The sequence below is a fragment of the Pithys albifrons genome, chromosome 5 (assembly GCF_047495875.1).
Source record: "Pithys albifrons albifrons isolate INPA30051 chromosome 5, PitAlb_v1, whole genome shotgun sequence".
Lineage (NCBI taxonomy): Eukaryota > Metazoa > Chordata > Aves > Passeriformes > Thamnophilidae > Pithys > Pithys albifrons.
This window is the reverse complement of record NC_092462.1, coordinates 66,654,738-66,678,954: the sequence shown is the minus strand read 5'-3', so window position 1 is coordinate 66,678,954 and position 24,217 is coordinate 66,654,738. Positions and strand designations below refer to the sequence as shown.

The window sequence follows — 24,217 nt, the reverse complement described above, 5'->3', positions numbered from 1 at the left end:
TGGCTCCCTCAAGGCGGCCTTTGGCACCTTGGCTGAAGTTCTGGACCCACTTTGGCTCAGCCTAAAAGGGATGTTCAGTTTAGATGGGTGTGAACAACTTAATTAACTGACCATAAGACTGTACAATGTAACCATTTATTTGTTATGCAAAAAGAACAGTGCTTGGTCATCAAAAACATCACACAGGATTAGAAATATAAAACATCTCTCCCAAGTTGTGTATTAAAAACAGTCCATCTGTGCCAAAGTACCACTGGGGCTCAGGAAGCCTCTAGTGCTTCTTGCTTTTGTTTAACTGTCTCGTTTGAAGGCGCTGGTGCAGCACTTGCAGAGATCTTGTACCCGTTGTACAGAAACCCATCTGAGCAGCCCTTGGGGTTCCTTCTGTGCCAGCTGAGGCTTCACTCAGAGACAGCAGCAGAGCAGCACCTGGTGAGTGGGGATGGCTCCGGGCCTGTTGCTGTTGTGCCAATCTCTGCTGCTGTGATGATCTTAATGCCTTTCTCAGCTGTGTGGGGTGGAAGGGGGGGTGTGTCTGTTTTGTTTCATTTGTTCCCTTTTTTTTTAATTTGCCAAGCCCACCCATTCTGGGAGGTCACCTTAAACATAACTGCTGTATGTTGTTGCTGCAGCAAATGGTCATCTCCTTCCAGAAGATCAAAATCCTCTTTTTCCTATTTGCTCAGCAGAGTCAGGTGCCAAGAATGAGGTCTTGTACAGGTCCTTGGAAGCTGGTGAGAGTTTTGTGGCTCCCTCCTACTCCTCCTTTATCTGCTGTTTTATAGACCCAAGTAAAACGAAGGGGACAAGGAACAAAACTCCACAGGCGGTGAAGCAAATCTCTGCTCCAGCCAGCCAGTAAACTGCAAGGGAAAAGGGAATTTGGCTCGTTAGTGCCTTCATCCTTCCAGATGTGTAAATGCTTCAAAGCTGCTGCTCTCACAAGGCAGAGAGCACAGAATTCCAGGCTCTTTGGTTGGGTGAGCCAGAGCAACATGGGAAATGGCTGCAGTCAGGAACCAGGTTCTGGCTTTGCCTCAGTCCTCAAGCTCGGAGTTGCCATGTGGTTGCTTCCCCTTTCCCCTCTCCCCTCCTCTCTCCCTCAGCCCTACATGGCTCAGGGGAATTTCGCCCATGCAGGGGGGTCCTTGTGCTCCTTGGGCACTTGCACCAACCCAGCGCTGTGGGGCCAAAGAGGAGGGAGCAGAGGCCACACTCACCTGCAGCTGCCAGGACAGGTCCCAGGGCTCTGGCCAGCGCGCCCAGGCTCCGCAGGATCCCCATGACTCGGCCTTTCTGGCTGACAGTGCCTGTGCAAGGACAGGGGTGTGCTGGGTGGAGGTTTTGTTTGGGACAGGGCACTGCTGTAGTTCTGGGAGCCTTTCTTTGGAGGTGCTTCCCACATGCTTCTCCCCTCCTGTCATTTCACACCTGCTGCTCAATCTGTGCTTATTTGCCCTCCAACCAAGACAAAAACACCAAGGCTTGTCCCTGGACATGCACTTGTGACAACTTGTAGTGCATTCTCCTCCACCTCCCTGAAAATAGACCTAACCAAAAAAAAGCTTTACCTTGTACACAAGATTTTCTGAGGAGGCACAGGTGTATGATAAACACAGAAGTGTGAATGCAAATTAAATAAGAGCTACCCAAGTGACATTAATGAGCAAAGTTTTCCACCTCAGCAAGCAGTGCTGGCAACCAGCTGACCCCAAGCTACAGAGCTGTGTCCTCCACAGATGGCAACACAGCTACAGCTGCGTTGCAAGGTTACATAGCAACCAGGGCCAGAGGGTTTCAGGAGGTCCCTTAGAAGGTCTTTGCTAAGGAATTAGGAAGAAACTATTTCACTGCTGGCAGGGATGGCTGGTGTCTCCTTCAGAGAACCCAAGTCATTCTCTGCTCACTGCTGTCTGTGGCCTTTGCCCACTCTTCAGCTTCCTAATCACCACCTGCAGTTTGCCCATCACCTTGGAACAAGCTGCTTTACCCAGTACAAAATTAAAGTGTGATACTGATGGTCTCTCTGAACAGATCATTGCTGTTTGTGCTGAAACAGACATGAAGTGGAGGCAGTTTTCAGAAACAGCTGTCCAGGGGTGCCCTACACTCCCTTGCTGGATGTTTTGGAGTTTCCCAGGTCAGGACAGTGTCAGGATATGCCCAGCAGCCCCACTTAGCTTCCCTTCCGTGAAGGACACTCATAGAAGGGAAGGGCTGTAGCACCTCCAGCCTAACACAGCTGGTTTCCCTCCCCCCAGCCAAGCCTGGTGGAACAATATCCATGGATCTCACGCTGTGCTGGGACAGAACAGCAGGGACATGACTGGCTTTAGCCTCATCCTGCAGGGATGGGCATTGCTGTGGGGTCACACACGAGCAACATGGAGCAGCAGTTGGGGGAACACTTGAATTTCTGCTCTCCCTGTTAATGTCCTAAGGGAAACAGGCCTTTTATAAAGCCAAGCAGCAGCCCACGGGTCTAGACTTGGATCCAAGGTGGACCTGCACCATGAGCGATCCTGTTGATGCCTCACTAAACTTGAGATCAGTCCTGTATTTGAGCCAAGTGGAAACAAAGGTCAGTGATGTGGCCAAGGGTGGCCAGTCAGAGCAGGAAGGACACTCACCATAGCCTGACACCACTGCTGACAAACACGGGATAACAATGGCTGCAGCTGGAAAAACCCACAAAACAGACTGTTAATGAACAGCAGAGCTCAGAGCACTTAGAAGAGCAACAGTGAAAAACATGTGGCCTAAACTCGTTACCACTGCAGAGAAATATGCTGAGCTCTGGGGCACTCTACCAACACTGAGTCATCAGGTTTAATCCAGTTCAGTAATGAAAACACCCCCTCCGAGCCAACCTGCAGAGGAGCCCAGAGCCGGGAGTGCTCCAAGCAGATGTTTCTCATCAGTGTCTCTCACTCCGTGAGCCCCTGGGACAGGGATGGACAGGTCAGAGCAGCCAGCTGGTGCTTTTCCAAAGCACTGTGCTCGTACCAGGTGGAGCAGGGAATGGCTCATGTTCCAGACAGACAAGGTGGCTGTACCCAGAATGACAGTGTCCCTGTACATACAGCTTTACCGCATTCAGGGATGAGAGAGAGAGTCACGTTCTGTCAGGACAGCCAAGTCTGAGAATAAAAGGTTACAAAGTCTTTGGACACCAAATCCAAGAGCTGTTCAGCAATTGCTGCCCTCTTACTGAAATGGGAGCCTTTTCTGCCAAGAAGGAAGTGCCTTAAGTATGCAAAGCAGAATTGTTCCTGGGAAGGAAAGGACAACTGGAGAGCAGGAACAATCCACACGTTGTCTCAACTGCCCCAGCTGCTGGGGCAGAGGGAGGATGAGAGGGGGAAGAGGGCCCTCCACAGAGGCCTTTCTGGCTGGCTTGATTAGATGGAGTCTTCTTCACAAGTAGGGGGCTTAAGAATGCTCAGACACAGAGAGAATGAACACGTCCTCACCTCTCACCTGTCACAGACACAGCTGGCCATAGACAAACAAGCTACTCAATAGATGCGTTTTGTGGTTTACAGTTTACTCTTAAATCAAGCTGTACTAGGCAAAAGAGAAGTCTTCTACTTGTGTAATTAGTCCTATTTGAAGCTTCTTAACAATAGTTAGCATCACTGAGAATACCTGAAATCTCTTTTCAGACAGGGACTTCAGTAGATGGATCCAACTTCATTCACAACTGTTTCCCTGAATAACAGGTTAGATTGGCAGAGTAGCATTTATGTAAACACTTAAACATCTGCCCCTCAGTCTGAACTCTGGCCTCAGCCTCAGAGTGTGCAGGTCTCCAGCCCGAGGCCTAAGAAATAATGCAGCCACCACAGGGAGACAAAGACATGGGGCCTCCCTTCTAAGCTGAGCTATTTAGTGACTATTTTGCTTCTAGGGCTGATAAGGGGAGAAGAGCTCAAGAGCTCCCCAGTGAGACAAGACCAAACAGGAGCACTGGGGATGCTTCCAAATATCACCATGACAACTTTCTGTGATAGCAACAGCACCAGAAAAAAACAGATCCTGTTTCTTCCATATTTCATAAACAGAAACATCAACTTTCTGATACTTATCGTTTGAAATTAGGAGTTCATCTTTTTTAACACGGTGAATAAATGCATGAAGAAAAATCATTTGTGCTTAGCTGGCAGTGCCTTTTGATCAGCTCACCGAAGGAGTACAGCAACAGTCCAACACTCAGCATGGTCACATTTGCAGCCCATCCAATTAACAAGAAAGCTGGAATCAGCAACAGAATGGCCTGCAAAACCAATGAGTCACACGGTTACATCTAAGCCCTGCTTGTTAAAGGTGTCCTGCCAGTTCTCTGCCGCTGGTGGGACAACACAGAACTTAGGAGCAGAAAGCCCTTTCTTCCCAAGCAGACATATCAAAGTCACCTGGATGGCCACACACCAGCACAGTGCACTCTGCTGTTCCCTCTCACTGTCACATGATTGCAGACAACATGCAAGTTCTCTCTAGCACAGATCTACCGTTCTGGGGGGGGATTTTTCTATTGTTCTGTGTTCACTGAGACAGAAATCTACCTTTAACTCTTCATCTCCTGAACTGGCACAAGAGAACAAAAAGCTTGTGTGCAGCAGGACTACAGCTCATCTGCTTTTTCTCAGCAGTATTGGCTGATTTTGTCTTTAGATTTCAGATTCCATATTTCTGTAGCCAAGAATTAAAAATGGTAGGGAGGGAATGGCATCTGAAATTCAATCCCCACTGCACTGCCCATCAAAAAAATTCTTCATCTCCAAGAGCTGGACTTAAGTTCCCCTATGGTGTTCCCTCACTTACAGAGCACCTGCAGAAAAGGCAGATCAGATCTGCTGTGTGTTTGACAAAGGAGGGTATTCACTGCCACTAAGTGCCTCATTTTGAAGATTCAATCATAAATGACCTACTGTAACCACTGTGCTGAGAGGCCACGTTTTCCACACGCTGCTGATTCACCAGTTGCCAGAATAACTGCAGCAAAAAGGGGAACTCCCACAAAACCCATGGACAGCCAGCAAAGAGTGGGCAGCAGACCCCAGTGTGCACAAACCAGTGCAGTGCAGCAACACAGCAGGCTGGCCCTGCACACGGAGGAGGCTGATGTGGAGGATAAAGCAGCAGGAACACAGAGTGTTCATCACAGGGAGATGCTTCCTCTGTGACACAAACAGCATGCCATTAACTTTCTCCTGCCAGGGAGCAGGGTGGAGACTGTTCCACCAGCAGAAATAACTTTCAGAAAAGCTGAGTCAATTCACAGGAACACAGTGCAGTTTGGAAATCGTTTCTTACCACCACTGAAATCACACGTGTCAATGCATAAAACACTGATAGAAGCTTTCACAGGCCAAGCAAACTTCTTGCCAAGCAGCCAGCAACAGTTCAGAAACACCTGAAACCTGCTTTGTTTAGCTGCACACACCAATGTAAAGGACATCTACTTCTCCCACAGCTGCATAAGCTGCAGGGAACTGTTCCCTGACATCCCAGCACAGCAGCTGGAGCATCTCTGAGGAGAGAGCCAAGCAAAACAAAGGGATGTACATTTTTGTCAGTGAAACCTCAGTCTGAACATCGGTACATGTTTTTGTTACGTGTAATGCTGATGATGACAAACCAAAGACTGGAAGAAGAATCTATTTCCTCTGCCCACCAGTGAAATATACCCTAGAGAAGGCCTGTCAGGCACGAAGATGGCCAGACTGAAAATTAATTTCCCAGAAAGAGAGTCAGAGATCAGCTCTGAAGCAGCTTTAGTAGTTTCAATGTCTGCACTGCAAGAGAAATCACTGTAACAAAACATAATCTTCATAGCACTTTATGTAGCTTGCACAGATGGACAATCTGTTCTCACTCCTTACTGGAATTAAATATGAAGAACACAAAGTTTCAGTGATATTGTTGCTGATATTTTAAGAAATGGCTCTAATGTTCCACAGTTTAGGTAGGCTGGTAAGTGCCCAACAACCATGATCTTGAGCAGTCATTCAGCTGGATAGATGACACAGAAATTTCATTTGACAAACACAGTTATAGCCTCCAAGTACCCTCCACTGCACTTCAGACTGAAAATTAACATTTCGGGTTTGGGGGGGAAAAGAAATAGAAATGTTATTTTTGTTACCCTTTTTACAGCTCTGATTTCATTTCCTGGCTTGATGCGGCGAGCGTAGCCTCCCTGGACCACAGCCATTGTTATTCCAATAAAGAAAAACATCTTGCCCTGCTGCATGCTGGAAGTGAGGCAAAAACACAGAGTGTGGAGTCACGCACAGAGCATTCCGCCCTGGGATTCACCGGTCCCATGAGGAGCCTTCCCTGAGCCAGGGAAAGACAAAACTGGTGCTCACAGGAGCAGTGGAAGTTCCTTGCGTGCCCACACCAGTTCCCAGGGCAGGCAGACAGCAAGGGGAGACACCTCTGAGGTCCTGTGGGGATGGGACAACTGCTGGCAAATACTGCAGCCCCCTCCAGACTGCTGTGGGTGACTGAGTGTTTCTGGGGGACCCCACAAAGGGTCACCATGGAAATCACCTGTTCCACATGCACAGGGGCTGTTGGTTTCCAAGGAGCAGCTCATGCAGGGTTTGGTTAAGGGGCCCAAGGCACAACTTGGGCACTGCCATGATAGTGGATCATGTGTTGCACCAGGAACATGGTGACATCACTCCCTCCACTCTCCAGTATTTCTTCAGTTTTCCTTCTCACCTCTCTTACCTACTAAACTATGTGGCCATTCTCATCTAACAGGTCCCACCTCCATGCCCAGCTGCTGTCCCACAGCCTGTGCTGCTGGCACTCAGCTGTGCACCTCAGTCAGGGCTGAACAAAGTTTAATACACCTGAAAGCCCTTTCTTGACACACATGTATTAGTTAAGCCACAAACTGTAATGAAACACAGACAGGGAAAGATGAGACAACCCCCTGAGAATTGCTCGAAGGGAAGGCCACCACAGGAATCAAGTTGCAAGTTCACGTTCCTGGCTGGAATTCTTCCTATGAACTGTCAGGAAAAGTATTTCAAGCTGAGCTGCTCTTAGTGGATGCTGCTCCCTTCCTTCTCTAGTGTGAATAAAGGAAATGGAACTCTCTGACATGACTGTGCCCCATATGCAATGCAGAACTCTGATGAGCAAATATAATCACAGCTATCGCTCCATCCTTGGGCTCTTTGAGCATCAAGATTTGTCCTGATACTGAAAAACTGTTCTAAGCAAGAAAAGGTTTTACAATAATCAACACAACTAGCCCAGCTACACATATTTCAGGAGCTTTAATTTTTGTGTATTGATTTTCTCTAGTTATTAGGAGTTGTAGATTGAATATTTCCTCTCATGACAAACAGTGTGCCTGTATTTTCATAAGTTCTTCCCACAAAGCCCAAGTGTCACTGAACACAAGGGCTGATTTCAGAGTGGTCTTACGAATGTCATAAAGCCTCTCTTGAAAATACATGAAGAGATCTTCAATCAAGATTTTTGGAAAATATCCTAGACAAAACACACAACATTTATATTCCAAATGTGCTTTACCTGCTGAAGTGGAATCTCTGGTGAGTGAGAAAACTCAGTGTATACTCCAAGCCAGAAAACAGGAAGAGGTACAGGAAATAAGCCAGGCCCAAAATTTTGAGGTTTTGAAGATCTAAACAAATAAAAAAACCAAACACCAAGGAGGTGGGGAGTGGGGGGAAAAGACATGGTAGTGTTTTCCAAGCATAGCTTGAGAACATAACCACAACAGTACAGGAACATTTATCAGCTGTACAGGGAAAAGTTCTCACCTCAGATGCTCATTCTAAATATCCATACACGACACACCAGAACATGATTTCTGCCCACTACCCCTCCTTTCTTATGTAGGGAGGAGAGACAAAAAGCCTGATCTCCCTCTGGGTCACCCTGGTCTCACTCTCCCAGCCCAGCCCCTCTGCCTCACACCTTCACCTGTGTACAGGGATTGAGTGAGTGATACTAATCCATACTGTATTTCACCCAGTGCCTTGATGCTGCTCTCAGATGGTACTGACTAAATCACACTCTCCCTTTTTCCAGGCTACAAATGGTCTGTGCCAGGTTACCTTACTTATTTTCCTGCCACTGGAGGCTTTGACAGGTTTTCTCTAGAGAGGCAAATATTACACTTTTCCTGATGCAGCAGTGAGGACTGAATGATCAGCTGGTGTACCTGGCAAATAATGATTTATTTTCTACAGCTTAAAGAAAATCATATAGAGAATGAATCAAACCCTACATCTTCAAGTCCTGAATTCAGAAATAAAATTCCAGTCTGAAGTTTTCTCGTTTGCAGCTTGAATAAGAAAACTCACATCTCCCTTACTCATGCCTGGATCTATCTTTTCAAATTACTTCCCTTACTGCAGCCTGCCCTGTGCTGTCTGCAGAGAATGCAAGTATCATCATGCCTTCAAAACACTCATCTCCAAAACCTTCTTTGGGGAGTGACAGCACCAAGGTCCATGGAACTTGCAATTCCCTGTCCACAAGTTAGTAAGGTGGGTTTTAAATGAGCAGAGTGCTGCTTCTGAAATGGTCTGAGTAAAGTTTTCACTTAAAAACCATCCCCACAAACAAAGAGGCACACGGTGTTATTACAGTCAGTAAAACTGTCACGATAAAAAGCCAGGTAACACTTACTCTCCTCAGAAGGGGATTCCTTTCCTCGGGTGACCGCAGAGAACTGAAACAAAGCCAAGGGACTGAGCAAGTCAGCTGCTGCCTGAAATCCAGATGTCACAGAAGAGACCTGATCAAAGGCAGAAAAGGGGTTTATTTATAAAACTAATGTGATAACCACTGCAAGGCATTGACAGTAACTGTCAGTTGTGCTTCTACACCTGCACAAATCATCTGAGATGAAACAAGGCACCTGGCACTGGAACTGAGGGGCCCCCAATAACAACCCAGACCTGAACCCAGACCTGGCTCCAGCACTGTAACTGGAAAACAGAGCATTGGTAGCGCCTTTCACTGCAGACAGAAAACAGATTCTTCTCTAGGTCCTTAAAGGGCAGAAGAGGATTGTTCTCCACCTCTCTTACTCGAAGGTGACTTTATTTGGTTCACCTTTTGCATCATCCTTCATGTCCAAAGAACATTAACTGGGAAAACAATGACACATCTGCCTGCAAGCTCACAGGACACTGAGAACTTGTTCCTGTGCCTGAGACCAGCATGTGCAGCACATCAAACACCAGCCTGTCCTGGTACTGGTTGCTCTTTTAGCCAGCCAGTGACACCTCCTGGGGAAGAAAAGGAAAATATAATTTTAAGAGACATTCCTTGGAGATACTGTAGAGAGATTTCCAGAGAGATTCTGCCCAGCCACATTGTGTGCCTTTTAAAGAGAAAAAATTATTTTGTAGTGTTTCTGGGCCTTGCAGTCTGTACATCTCACCCTAATTATGCACCCAGTGTCACTCTCCCTGCTCCATATCCGCAGGCACTTAGGACAGGCTTAGTCTTCCCTCTGTAGGGAAGTTAAATTTTCAATTGTTCATTTGTTATTTCAAAATACGGAAAAGTAAAGAAAATACTAAAAGTAATAATGTCTAAATACTTAAGGAAACAATTCTTTTTCAAGTAGGAGAATTTAGCCTGTCACTTTACATGACAGTCACAGGAAAAGATAAGACAGATTCAGGAATCCTGAATAATCACACATAGTATTTCATGTTTTCAAAGCACTGCACAGGCTTTATCTGATGAGCTTCCTTCTCAGATAGGGAGGGAGGGAGTTATTACCCCTCTGACAGCAGAGATTAAAGGTCCAATTATCAGCAGAACTTAATCTGAGCGCATGACCTGAGGACTCTTATGGACTGGATTTAACAAAGCTGTAAACAAATCAACCTTCGATATGGTATTAACACAACCCCTGTCTTGTTTTGATGGCCAGAGCTTCTGTGTGTCTGACAGCAGAGCTCTGGAGCCCTTTAGTCACAGCAGGAACCAGTTCAATGCACCACGCTGGGCTTGTACAAAGCCATAAAGTTGCTGATCCACTCAGAACATTCAGGGCTATTTATTTCCCCTCCCACTCTGCATTGCAGGGAGTAAACAGACACGCCCAAGAAGTTTGCTCAGGCTTTGGAGAAGTCTGTAAGAGGATTTCCTGAAGCTGGCTTGTAGCAATCCTCAGCTCCTGCATTTGCTGGCACCACGGTGTTTGCACCACAGCAGAGAATAAAAATCCCCTCTAGTTTGTACCCATTTTGAATTATTATCCATGTCAGGATGCCAAGCTGCTTTGTACTGCAGGGTGATTTTAGTTTGGTCCAGAGGATATACATTATATATGTATACATTTAAAATTTTAAGTGTTTTATGAAATATACATATATATAAGTATTAGATCTTTTTAATATAGGTCTGTATGTGTGTGTGTATGTGCACATAAATTTCTTTCAATTTTTCCTATCTTTGCCATAGAAACAGTGGTCAGGAAGTGACTTCATCCACTGATTGATAACAAAAACATTGTCCTAAAACTTACTGAAGAGCTTCACCACCCCCAAATAACAAACACTGCCAATTTCAGTCCATGTCAGCAGCTCCATGAAGTTCAGATTCTTTGCAGGTTCAACATCTGCAACATCTAATTTGTATTTCATTTCTGTGCTTATGATTTATTCTCCAAAATGGCTCAATTTTACTTCATGATCCCCCCAAAAGGCACCTTGAATGGCAGACATTTTTCACAGTGTCTCTATTTATTCTCTTTTCCTCTAATGCAGAGACACTCAGGAACACGTCTTGAAGGCAGAGTTAAGTCCAAATCAGGAATGCAGCCTGGGCCTTCCCAGCTGCAGCCTCACCCTCCACACCAGACACTGTTCAGGATGCAGAGAGCACAGCTCTGTCTGCCCACAAATCTGCTCATGATGCTGCACAGCCCTGCACAGTCCTGGCACCATTAGCTGGACACCAGAAAAAAACAGTTGTAAGACCCTCCCTCCACCTAGGAAGCCTTGGGCAGGACTAGCTTAGCTAAAAATTAACTCAAAAGCTCTTGAAGGAGACAGATTCCACTAGAGACCTTTCTATTCCTCCCTTCTCCCAAACAGGTCACAGCAGGAGCTGGTTTGGCTACTTCAGGTAAGTCTGACAGGGTAAAGGGACAGTTCTCTGGTCTCTCTTTAACTGATCAACTCATGGAACAACTGAAAAAAAGAGGAAGGAGAACAGTGAAAATTCTATTCTCTTTGGATGAAAACTCATCTTTGTTCCCCCTGTCCCCCTTCACCTTCCCCTTTCTATGAGTTAATTCCAACATGAATCAACATGAAATACTTTTCTCCTGTGAAAAGTGGACTGATAGAGAAACAAGGGTACAATGAGAACACAGCAAATCTCAAGGAAACAGATGTTTGATCCCACTGGCACATCTTCCTACCAGCTATCATTATCATTTCCCCCCTTTTACAGCTTTGGCCTTCCAACAAATTCCACTCCTATATGGCAGCAGCACCTGCTCCAGCTCAGCTAGCCAAGTTCCAGAAGGGCAGCCAACACACCTGCCTTTCCTCTGTCATCCACAGGCCCAGAAAACTGCTCCCCTCCCACTCAGAAAGTGAGAGAACTACCCAAGAAGAGAGCAAAGCAGCCTGATAAGTGAAATTACAGATCTGCTGGAACACACGGATCAGAGAGGGCCACTGCAAGCTGAAAGCAGATGGCACACGAGCTCTGACACTGAGACCATCCACCAGAAGCCCCAAATCCAGACACACCACTCTGCTGTCAGCAACCAAACACTCTCTGTATTCTGCATGACTGGGACCTGGCCATGAGCAGCACCTCATGCAGTCCCCACTGCTGCTCAGGGACAGAGCCTTCTGTTCTCACCAAACTCCTGTGCTTATCAAAATTCACTCGTGTTGGCCAACACAGACCAGCTCAGAAGAGCTCTTAAGAGGATAGCAAAAGGGGAAGGGATATATTCAGTCATCTAAAGCCTTTTAATCACTCTACAGCAAAGGAGGAACTTTTTATAGAATTTGCTCTGCAGCACTTTGCTACATCAACACATTGCCACCACCCCAGAGTGTGCAGCTCTAACTAAGAACAGGATTTTATCCAGAATGGTTAGAAACAGCCAAATAGGAAAGAGAGGAAAGAGGAGCAGATGACACATAGAAAAATCGTTACAAAAAATAAAATAGCTGTAGTGTTTGGGAACACAATGTGAGACACTGACTTCACACAGGACACAACCTGCTGGGAAACACTCAGGGAAGGTCTAAAGCTTTGCCCTGGCAGGATCATTGCAGGGCAGTTTCCTGAACAGTTCCAGTGTCAGATGGGTTTGGCCATCCAGAGACCAAGCACACCAGACAACTGAGTGAGTGTGGCCTGGAAACCAGGGATGACAGCAAAGGCCCGATCCGTGAAAACCTCAAATCAAGCATTGCACCCAGATACCTAGGGCTGAATCCAGCCTCTCACTCTACAAAGGAGACTGTTCTAAGAGACTTTTAATAAGGTATCTCTTGGACAGTGTCCAATCACACAATATAAGTGTTAATAAATGTTTGCCCCAAAAATGCAAACAGTCCCTAAATTTTAGCACATGTCGGAATCTTTTATCTGTAGAAGAAAGCACAGCTTAGAAATAAGTAATTTGCTACTTTAGTGTTCAAAGGATTCAAAATGACAAAATCTTCTGACTTGGGAGGGACCCACAAGGATCACCAGGTCCAGCTCTTCAGTGAATGGCCCCTATGGAAATCAAACCTTGGTGTTATTAACACCATGCCCTAACCAAGTGAGCTCATCTCAAACAAAGACAAGGTAATAGTTAAGAAAATTTCAAACATGTCCTGACGAAATGGAGGAAAATCCAGTCTCTGATGCAATTCCTTTTAAGATGAGCTGAAATTCCTCCCCAAGGAATCCTTGTGGTCACAGTTTAAATTTTCACTGTCTCCCTCACATGCTCCCATTATGTTTTGAGGAATTTAAACCTAACACACCAAAACTAGCATTTAAGCAGGCATGTTAATTATATAGACTTTCTCATATTACACTGGGCTAGGAGATGGGACCATCCCTGGAATTGTTCAAGGCCAGGTGCGATGAGACTTTGACCAGCCTGGTCTAGTAGAAGGTGATCCTGCCCATGGCAGGGGGTTGGAAGTGGGGGATCTTTAAGATCCTTCCAACTCAAAACATTCCATGATTCCATGATCATGCAACCACTGACACCAGCCTGAACAATAATCCTAATCCCAGGAATGAGTTAAATTTCTGAGAAACTGGCTAAGCCTTTTTTCTTTGTTTCCATTATTTCAACAATTCTCAAATCCTATTTTTACAAAAAACCCACGATCTTGAGACTGGTAGTCCATTTACCCGCTTTTCCTTGGGGAGTGTCTCTGGAAGTAGGAGGAAGATGAAAATCAGATCAGCCACAGAAAACATGAGTGCAACCAGTGCTGAGCGGAGGTAGAAAACTTCTCCTTTCTGTGTCTCCATGGCGAGGTAGGCACCAATCATGGGGCCCAGGGTGAAGCCAAGGGAGAAAGCAACACCAATCATTGCCTGCAGCGACACAGTGAGCACAGACACAGGTTTCAGACACCAGATTTTTCATTCAGGTAGCTCAGCTCTACAACAATTTGAATTTCCTGACATTTGCCTTAAAGAAATGCAATCAGACACAGAACCTGGCCACCCCCACAATGCAGGGAGTGCACAGCAAAGAGAGCATGAGGTGTGAAAAACCTGTCATTTCCAAATCACCAATTTTGTCTTCTGTCCAGTCAAGGAAGTGGCAGGAACAGGCAATGGCCCATCACAGTTTGGGAGCAGCATCAGGCAGATGCAATTTGGTTCCCAGATAGCAGAGTGAACATGCCTGCTCTGCTTTGGAAAAGAAGAGGATATAGGCCATATGGATGTAAGCCATGCTGCACTGAGTGACTTACTCTTAGGCCCTAAAAATAGGCCCTGACCCATTTTATTTACAATGCTGTATGCCTATCTCTCTCCATAAATAAAAATGTATTTTGGCTTACCAGGACTATAATAAATTGCTTGGAAAATCCACTGGCTATCACTGTGAAATCTAAAGCTTTCCCCTCCCAAGAAGCAGCTGTCCCACACAGTGGCTTATAACAATCTGCTCAGAGAAGTTTGGGCCCCCACAGTTTTTAAAAGATATAACTGGTAATTCACAGGCCAAGCTCAGCCTGCAGGGTGTTTCCATCTGGGCCACTGCCTTCTGGAAGTGGACAGGGCAGCTACTCACACTACTTGCTGCTCAGTCAGCCCAATGTCACATCCTTTACCCACTGAGCTCAGCTCCTGAAGCCAGTGCAGCGTCCCGGGGAAGCCAGTGCAGCGTCCCGGGGAAGCCAGTGCAGCGTCCCGGGGAAGCCAGTGCAGCGTCCCGGGGAAGCCAGTGCAGCGTCCCGGGGAAGCCAGTGCAGCGTTCCGGGAAGTCAGGAGGCACACTGTGCTGTGCTGTGCTGCTGCACTTCCACACTTTGAGTAAAACAGGTTGGCCTGTAACTGGCTTCCAGCTACCAAAATTGGGTCATAAGACCTTTTGATTTCTATGCTATTATAACCAGAATTAAATTATCAGCAGGAGTAACAGATCTGACACTTAAGCAGATGGAGTTTTTCCACCTCTAGAGCATCTGTGTTTCACTTGTAGGTGAAGGTCATTGGCAGGTAAAGCCCAAGAGCTCTCACAATATGATCTGGCACTTTGCAGAAGCAAAGTAGCATGTAAAGCCATGTTTTCATTTGACCAATAAATACACACCTGGGGAAGACACAGTGAGCACCTAAAATCAATTAAAAGTTACCCAGCAAACCCAAGCACATCCCCCACACCTGTAACTCACCATGCCCTTGCTCCGTGCTTTTGGAGAGTGCAGGTCAGCAATGATGGCTGTGGAGAGGCTGACATTCCCTTTGCTTATTCCACCTATGATCCTGGAGAGAAGAAAAACGCCAAAAGTCCTAGAGGCAGCCCATAGTGAGTATGATGCTATCAAACCCATCTGCAGAAGCAAGAAAGGTTTTTTATAAAGCAAAGCAAAGGTGATACATGATTTCTGCACATTTCCCAGCCAAACATTTAATTTTTCTGTTTATTTGTTTTCAATGGCTGCTCCAAAACCAATATACTGAAACTGCACTATGTCCTGAACAGTGATATAAAAGATGTAGAAACAAGTCCATACAAACTTCACGTAATCACGATATTTCTAACAAAATCAGAAGAGCAAAGTTCAGTGAAAGTGAAAGCAAACATTTTTGTACATCTCACTTCATTTGTTGATAATATCAAGAGAAACCTGAATTCAAAATAAGAAAAATGCACAATTCTAGCTCTTAAATTTCATAATCAATCATAAGAACAAAAGCCTACTTAATGAAATCCCCACAAGCCCAGAGGATATGGGGATTTGTGTATCCTCCACACCAGGCTCCATCACCTCTGTGCTCAGCAGTGCTTCTGCCATCAGAAACCCACACTGACCAGCAGCAGAGAAACATCTTGGAGAACGTTCATGTTCATTAGAAATACATCCTGCACTGCTGCATAGCACTTCCTAACCAGCAATTCCCAGGCTCTGTGAAACAGATCATGGAGTGATCAGCCCTCATTAGTCACATGGGGAACTAAAACATACAGGGATTATGCCTAACATTTCTAAATGGAGCCTCTGAAGTCACAGTCCCATACACAGGGGAAAGGGATTTTGGAAAACCACAGTAAAAGGTGAGTGTTTTGGTGCCTTCTCTGTGCCATTCTGGATCTGGGAAACTCAGCTTAAGCACTCACATTTGGAAGTGGCCGAGTGACTTGGGCAAGAAACAGGCAACAACCAACAGATCCTGAACATTCAGTTCTGGAACTGGATGGTGACTGTCACAATTCACACACAGTTCAAGTTTTGTGCTAACCACAAGACCTTTCACTGTGTAGTGAGATGCCATGGCTAAAAATGTGACACGTACCACTGTCATCAGGATGACAGGCCTTCTGCCCAAGTGGTCTGACACAGCACCAGTGAGGGGAGAGGAGAAAAACTGCAGGATGGAAAAGATGGAGCCAATCAGACCTAAAAAAAACAAGATAAAAAAATATGTACCATTAGACTTACTGCCTTCATCACACATACAAAGACAGCCAATCTGTTCTAGACCTACCAGACTTTCTCATTAAAGGCATGAAATTAAATGTAGAAGAGCAGCTATGAAAAACAGCTTTGTCTCCAAAACTGAGCCACTCTCAAAACACCAACCTTGCATTGTTATTTAACTAAGGCAGCAAATACAGACCAGATACACAGACAGACCAAAATAACAGCCATGAACTGGATGATTTACTGGTTACTTCACTGGTGAGAAGGGGTTTGAAACCCATTGGTTATAATGGATGATTTTCCAGTGCTTTCCCAGCTGACTTCATACATTTTCTGTTCTTAAACTAGAGATAACACAGTCTTTAATAGTCACAGTTCTCTTAAGAATTCTTTGATTTTTTTGAACCTGATTCTGTCACAGTAAGTTTTTCTTTCCTTTTTATCATGGAAAGAAGGACTTAAGCACTGCTGTTGGTGAGGCACCCTAAGAGGTATAAGTGATTCCAGTAGACTCCAAAAGTCTTTGAAATCTGCCTCCAGCTTCTGTGATCTTTAATTCCTCTTTTCTCTTGCCATTTCTAGCTTCACACACTTAATAATTTGCGCTACACTCTCAACAAGCAGGCAAAAGATGCCTTGCTGTCAGTTTTTCTCTAAAGGAAAAATTGGGTCAGATGTCTCAGATCTTTCAGCTATCAAAGATTTAAAAGGCAGAGGAGAGAGAGACCAGAAGTTCTGCTCCCTTCAACTTTGAGGGAGGCAGAATATTGATACTGAACACCTTGTTGAGAACAGCTGCTTGTGATAACTCAGACCTCAAAAAGGCTGTGTAAAAAAATCTTACAGACTGGTACACTGGCAGTTTATGGCAGACAGTTCTCTTACTTGTGTTTCTAGCACTGTTAAAACACCCATTCATGCCAAATATTTCACAGCTGGCATGCAGCAAAAGGCCTGTTCCACATGGGGGAAGGAGCTGGGAGCTGATGGCGAGCACAGACTGGCAGTGCCTCCCCAGCCCAGGTCCCACCCGAGTGGGTGGGCTGGGCAGAGCAGGTGCTGCTGGCAGGGCCCACAGACAGTCCCAGGCAGGGGTTATGGGTCAGTTCCATCCAGGGAGTCCAACCTGGACCAGCACGAGTCACAAGACTATGGTGTAGGCTGGGGGACAATACACCTCCTGTGTAGGGCCAAGGTCCTCCCAAGAGATGGGACAGACAGCCCTGGAGACAAGGCCCAGGTGCCAGCTGGGATACAGCTCCTGAATCATAGGGCAGAAAACTGGTCACAGTAACTCAGTGCTGGTGCCCTCAGGGCCCTGATGTGGGCAGAGAAGGTTTCTGCCCTGCAGAGGTTGCAGTATAAGCAATGATGAAAGAGAGAAGAATATATCCTGCACTGGGAGACACAACAAGATGCTCCTGTAAGTACCTCCCAATCCTATGCTCCTTGTGGCAGACGAGGGCAGTGAAGGAGTACAGGCTGCAGGAAGACCGCAGTGGCCTCTGCTTAACATCACAAGTATAATTAAACTTTCCACTACAAACATTTAAGGTGCATTCAGACAAGATGGACTGAGACAGAAGCTGACTACAACTAAAACGCCTTGTCCATTTTCCCTTATTTCTGCAACCTTAGTCAACTCTCCACTGAGTTAATTCAACTCAATCTGGCAGAAAAATAACCCAGAAAAAAAAAGAAACAAGAGGAAAATCTCTGCTGATTTGACAAATCAAATAGCTCATTAAGAAAAGCTGTCAGAAAAGTCAGCAGAAGAGATAAAGTCAAGTATGAGAGACACTGGGTTAATTCAGCCACTTTGCACCCTCACTGACTGTACTGCCAGGTAATTAGTGAACAGTCTCATCACTACTCAATATTGCTTCTAAATACTTCCTTTTAATTCTTTTCTCCTAGAGAGACAAGACAGCATGGGATACCAACTTCCTTTCTGAGACAAGCAGTGCCTATTTTTTTTGCAGTTGGATGCTGTGTTTTCTTCAAAGGGCTAAACAGTCAGCCCAACCCCTCTGGAACGAGCAGGGAGGTAGAACTTCTCCCCTGGAGAGCAACTGAGCCAAGTCAAGGGATGCAGCACTCCAAAGAGTACATGATACAGCAGGTAAAGGGAAAAGCAACAAAGTGAACTCCACTGGGAGTTCCCAGCCCCTTGTTTAAGCAGTCTGAGATGGTGAGAAGGTGCAAGGCTTGCACTCAGGCCTCAGAGGAGATAGAAAGCAGCTTCTGAGGGGTTAAAGAATAATAATTCCTAGCATTCAAAGCCAGTAATTTGACTAAAAAATGAGCACAGACAAAAACATGCCTGCAAGGAAACTGTGGGAAAGAGGAAAAATGCTTATAAACTTTCTAATGCCTGTTGTACCCAAATAAATAACTTTAAATAGTAACAATACATTCACACATATTCTAATGAAGTTTTATGGTTTGTTTTATTTTAAAAGCCTTTTGTTAACCTTAGGGGAGGCCTCAGCTCATTAAAAGGAGAGAGTCCAGAGAGCCTAAGTAAAATTAACCCAGACACCCTCACATCTTCATACTTTCCAATCAGAGTTTTCTCACAACTGTCTAGATGGCAAGGAGCCAAAAGTCTCTGATGTGCAACATGACATATATGCTGCTGGATTCCCTCACTGCTCCTGCTGTAGTTCATCCAAACCCAGTGACAGCAAATGCTTCTGGGCCCTGCAAGGCAGCAGCTCTGCTGCTTTTAATAGGACTAATGAGATTTAGAAGCACTGCTGCACCATACCTGCCCAAGGGGGAGGCAAGGCTGGAACTCAGGAGTTCCTGTTTCAATGTTTCCTGCTGATTGAGCTCCAGTCATGTGCAGATCAGTTGTGAAGGGAGAGTAATTTCTGTGACTGCTGGGCCTGGCAGAGCAGGACCCTGACCCTCAGCTGGCAGTCTGACAATAAGGAGCAGCAGGACTGTATTTCTGTAACAATCTGTAGAACAAACTGAGTGAGATCACAGCATAATTCAGGTTAAAAGGGACCTCTGGAGGTCACCCACTCCAACTGCCTGCTCTTAGGGTCAGCTGTGAGGTCAGACCAGATCATTCAGGGTTTCACCCAGTCAGGGTTTGACAATCTGAGGATGGAGACTACAAAACCACTCTGGGCAGCCTGTTCCAGAGAACATCCTCATGGTGAAAACATTCATCCCCATCTCCATTCTGAGCCCACCCTGCTCCTACACCTGTGGCCTCTCCTTCTCCCCCCAGGCACCTCAGTGAAGGGCCTGGCTCTCCATTCCCTCCCCACAGGTGCTGGAAGGCTGCCTGGCTGCAGCACAGCCCACAGCCCCAGACTCTCCATGTCCACAGCCCTGCACTGAACTCCCCTCAGTGTATGGATGCCTTTCCTCATACTGGGGACCAAAACTGGCTGCAGCGCTGTGATGTGCTCTAACAGATGCTGAATGGAGGCAGATGGTCACTTCCCTTAACCCACTGCCTCTGCTTCTGTTCATGCAGCCCAGGAGCTGCTGGCACCTTTGCTGCCAGGGCTGGCTCACACTCAGCTGCCCTCCAGGACCCCCAGGCCTCACAGCAGAGCTGCTCCCCCCAGCCAGTGTCCAGGCTGTATCACTGCAAGGACTGTTCCTTCACACAGGCAGGACTTAGAATTTGTCCTTTCTGAATTTCATAAGCTTCCTGTTAGCCCATTCCTCATGCCAGTCTAGGTGTTTCCAAATGACAGAGATGTCCAGCTCTTCATTGCTATCAATGTGGTGAAAACAAAATCATTTATAGTCTAAGAGACACTTTCTGTGTTACTTAGATCTGAACCTAATAACAGGCAAGTATGCCTTCTGTATTTCTCATCATTCTTCACATCAACACTGCAAATAACTTCAAAAAAATGTTTTTTTCTTGGCTTTTTGTTTGATTTCCATACCTCCAAACAAGACACTGTTGTATTTCCTCTCTGGAGGTATTCCGGCCATCCCTGCAAACCAGTCCACACCACGTTGCAATGACAAATAGAATCCATCCTGAAAAACAGATAACAGGGGAATAGAAGCAGGAACAGTCCCTCTGTTTTATTTTCTAAGACAGCATCAAAGCTTAGTGAACTAGAGACAATTTTAGATGGTTCCTTCCCTCCTTCTCCCCCCAAGGGAAAATTTCCTCACTCACCACTTGTCATAGGCTAAAAATAGTTTCAACTGTGAATGATAATAGACAGCAGATAATTGGGTGTATGTTGTTTGGGTGGAGCAATGTCTGAATTTGAATATTTTTAAACTATCAGGCTTGCTATTTGCTAAATCCTGATCTGAACAGGCGTGCCCTGAATCTTTCAATTAATAAAGCAACATGAGACACATTCTATCCCACTGCACATATCTTATTCAGCCTGGGAGAACAAGGGGACTGTAGGTCCAGAAAGAAAAGGTGGTGCAAAAAAAGAAAGATCCCTGAAAGGTGGAGGAAGTCTTGAAAAGAAGAAGGGGACCCTGAAAAGAAGGCAAAAATCTTGGCTATAGGAAATAGACTGGAAGTGGGTGAAGACTGCAGATCACTGTTAGGGTTAGAAACAGGGGTGTGAGAAGGACAAAGCCCACAGCTGCAGTGGAGTGGGGTTAGAAAGGGTCTGAGAGAGAGATGTGGGCTGCAAAAACAAGTCACCCATGACAAAAACTTCATCTTGAGCAGTAACACCTGTGAAGGGTAAGGAGCACCTGCACAGCTGGGAACCAACAGGATTTTGTGCTCTGTGCTCCCAGATCAGCAGCCACCTCCCTGCTCTGAATGGAAGCCGAGATGGAACCCGACACTAGGGGTAGTATCAAGTGGGGTAAAAGCTCTCATCTCTATGGTTTTTAGACAACCTCCAGGATGCAGATCCATTACGAACTGTCTCATCAGTGAAAGACACAAAAGCACTGGTATTTACAAGGAGTAGTCCCTAAGAAATACCTGAATTTTCCTCGAAACAAATCCCTCATTTTAACAAAAAAGCAAGAGCAAAGAGTCTCAAGCAGGTTCACAAATAAATTCAGTCCATGAACCATTTAAATGTGTTGGATAATTATTAATCTGCTACAGTTAATTGGTTTGCCCCAAGGCAAGTGATTTTTCTTCCACTCCTCCCTAGAGATCCTCACATTTCTGTGGGCTGACTTTCTCTGTTGCTTACCTGAGTCTGGCTGTAATAATCAAGGATGGAAGGAAACAGTGGCAAGATGAGAGCAAATCCCAACAAGTCGATGAACAGTCCCAGGAAGACAATTGTAATAACACGATTGCAGTTCTGTTCTTGCTTGTTGTCCATGGAGCTGGTGCTGGTTCCTTTCTCTTGCAGAGCCATGTTCCCAGGTGCTCTGCTTCAAAAAAAATTACATTTATAGCCAGTCAACAGGAAGCCTTCTGCAGGCCTTTCATAAGAGTATCTTGCTGATTTTTCTTGCATTCTCCAGACATCACAAAAATAAATATAAGCTCTGGCTACATTAAGCTATCTGCTTTTCAAGGGAACAAGAACCTCAACTCCCTAGTCTTTGTTATCAGCTCAGCACCAAATCTGCTTGCATCAAGAACAGTCTACAAGTGCAATAAAATAACAAACTCTACTGTAAGAGAATCTCAAACAAAACACAGAACTAAGGAGCATCTGAAGTTTGTCAACATGTGAGCAATGCTAATACAACATTCCCAAATGTTTTCAAATCAGCATTACAGTAAAATAGGTAAGAAAGGGCACTCTACTCCAAATACTCACATTCAAGTAATAGTTTACTTATGCCGTCAGTGTATACTAGTAATAACCAAAACAAAACTTTTAAAAAGGCAGATTTCCTAACTATTGCACAAATACTGTCTTCAAGATAAATCACAGAGAGCAACAGCAACTCAAGAAACAACATAAGAAACTTTTGAAACTTGATTTTATTCTTTATTTCCATGAGCCAGGGCATCAAACAGTTAAGGCAGTATTTTTATTTTGGCAGAAATACCAGAACTATCATCTCTCTTTGATAATACTCTCAAAATCCTAAACAAGGATGCAGGCCATATATCACTCAGTATTTAACAAATAAAGAAGTCAGTCTCTATCCTGAAATAACACTCCATTTCAACATATATCAAAATCCAGGAGTAATACATAAACCATGGATTTCAAAAAATTCAATTTGTAAAACAAGACAGAATATCTCAGTCATAAACAATCAAATTTGCAGTACCTTCTACTGCAAAAATCCCTCAATGTTTGTAGCACTAAAAAAAGTAAAAAGTAGACAGAATTTAATCCAAAGCCAATTAATAAGAAAGTACTCACTGACTCTGATGAGTCAGGAGTGAAAACAGTGAGTAATTCTTGATATAAATTCTATTCCAGACCAGACATACCATATTACGTGCACAAGGCACCTGTGCATAGAACACCATATTACACTAATTGTAGGTCATAACACCTTGTCAAACTCAGCAATAAATATTATTGTGACATTTTCTTACCCGTGGATTCAGTTTATTAGCACTGAAGCATTGTTAAAGTTCAAATGCCATGAGGTAAATAAGCATGGAAGAGGCCCCTGCAATCCACTTATTACACTGCTGGCGTAATGCTCTTAACCAAACTGGTCTGATCACTGGCTGATTTACGTCCAAGATCCTTTTATTTAAAATGGTAAAACATCATGGCTACAAATACTCAGCATTATTTGCTTACCCAAGAGCATCTAGAGCCAAAATAACCATTCCTTTAAACAAATACTCTCGGGCCCAGCCAGCAGTTGAGAGATGGGCTCATTGTGGGAGATTCTATCGTTTATCCTCACAATTTGTTTATTCATCCACTGAACTGTATGACTAAGCTGAACTTTATTCCAGGGCTATTTGGAGCAGGTAACACCCTCACACCATCCCTCACGAACACTTTGGCCAGAGTGCAGCCTGAGCCCTTCCACGCTCCCACTGACCTTTCATTCTGCTCCGGTTTTGGCTGTGTGGTTGCAATTTCCCTTACGCAACATCCCAAGGCACTGCATGTTTCTGCCTGTGCTCCATCAGTTCTCTTGCTCCAGCCTCCCTGTAATTTTTGCTAGGCAGGAAGCGACCTAACACGGGCATCCTGTCAGCAAAACCAGAATTCACCTCCACCAGGACATCTGCTTTCTGTGAAGTGTGCTGGGAGAGGGCGAGCATTCTGAGTTTAGGGAAGTTGTTTCTGTGGACATGTGTGTCCCTGGCATTCGATGTCCCTGGCTCTGGCTGGCCCTGGCTCGGCTCTCTCCGTCTGTTTCATCCATCGCCTCTGCCCCCGATCTCCATCCGGGGGGCCGGGGGTGATGCCGAGCCCGCCGGGAAGGGATGGGCAGCACAGCTGGCCCTGCCCTAACGCACAGACCGAGATTTGTCATCTTCCAGAAGCATGAATTTCATCCTTCTGCAGCTTTCTTACCTCCACTTCTGCCCCTCTGAAGTTTCCTGGGCCGGCTGTACCTGCTGAGCCTCGAGAAGGCACCTCTGACTCCTTAACACAGCCCCGATCCAGGTCAAGGGCAGGCGCTTCGGGATGGGGAACAAAAACCAAACAGCAGTTTCCCAGCGCAGCCAAAGTGCAGAGGACGAGCGGGGCCGGCGAGGCTGAACGGGAACGGGGCGGCCCAGCGGGATGAGCGGGAGCAGCCGCAGGAACGGGAACGGGGCGGCCCAGCGGGATGAGCGGGAGCAGCCGCAGGAACGGGAACGGGGCGGCCCAGCGGGATGAGCGGGAGCAGCCGCAGGAACGGGAACGGGGCGGCCCAGCGGGATGAGCGGGAGCAGCCGCGGGAACGGGAACGATGCGGCCCAGCGGGATGAGCGGGAGCAGCCGCGGCCCCGTCCCCCCGGGATGCGCCAAGTCCCGCCGCCCCTCCGGGAGCCCTGCCCGGCCCTACCGGGGCACCTACCGGGCTCTGCGGGGCCCGGAGCCTCCCCGGGGATGCTGCGGGCGCGGCCGTTCCTCCCTGGCCGCCTTCCTCTTCCGGCGGGGATGGAGCTGCTCCCGGGGCCGCGCCCGGCGCCGCCGAGCAGGGAGCGCGCCCGGCCCGGGACA

General features: G+C 46.0%; 1 protein-coding gene across 7 annotated transcripts; it reads right to left on the bottom strand.

Moving 5' to 3' along the window:
* Window positions 1–119: 119 nt before the first annotated feature.
* On the bottom strand, window positions 120–24,217 carry MFSD10 (major facilitator superfamily domain containing 10). 7 transcript variants are annotated; one of them, XR_011697952.1, is made up of 14 exons: window positions 23,582–23,666; window positions 21,317–21,503; window positions 20,072–20,168; window positions 16,024–16,127; window positions 14,901–15,059; window positions 13,399–13,587; window positions 8,683–8,791; window positions 7,558–7,669; window positions 6,149–6,257; window positions 4,186–4,276; window positions 2,631–2,678; window positions 1,221–1,310; window positions 600–863; window positions 120–508 (listed from the first exon to the last, which is right to left on the bottom strand). XR_011697952.1 is itself a non-coding variant. In XM_071556909.1 (14 exons), exons 3-14 carry the CDS (start codon window positions 21,485–21,487, stop codon window positions 757–759), a joined length of 1,386 nt encoding a protein of 461 aa, XP_071413010.1. In that variant the 5' UTR covers window positions 21,488–21,503; window positions 23,582–23,688; window positions 24,072–24,217; the 3' UTR covers window positions 120–756. The 7 variants fall into 7 exon arrangements, 6 of the variants coding, with proteins under 6 accessions (XP_071413010.1, XP_071413011.1, XP_071413007.1 ...); XM_071556909.1 differs by adding an exon at window positions 24,072–24,217 and having other exon boundaries at window positions 120–863; window positions 23,582–23,688; XM_071556910.1 differs by lacking the exon at window positions 23,582–23,666 and adding an exon at window positions 24,072–24,217 and having other exon boundaries at window positions 120–863.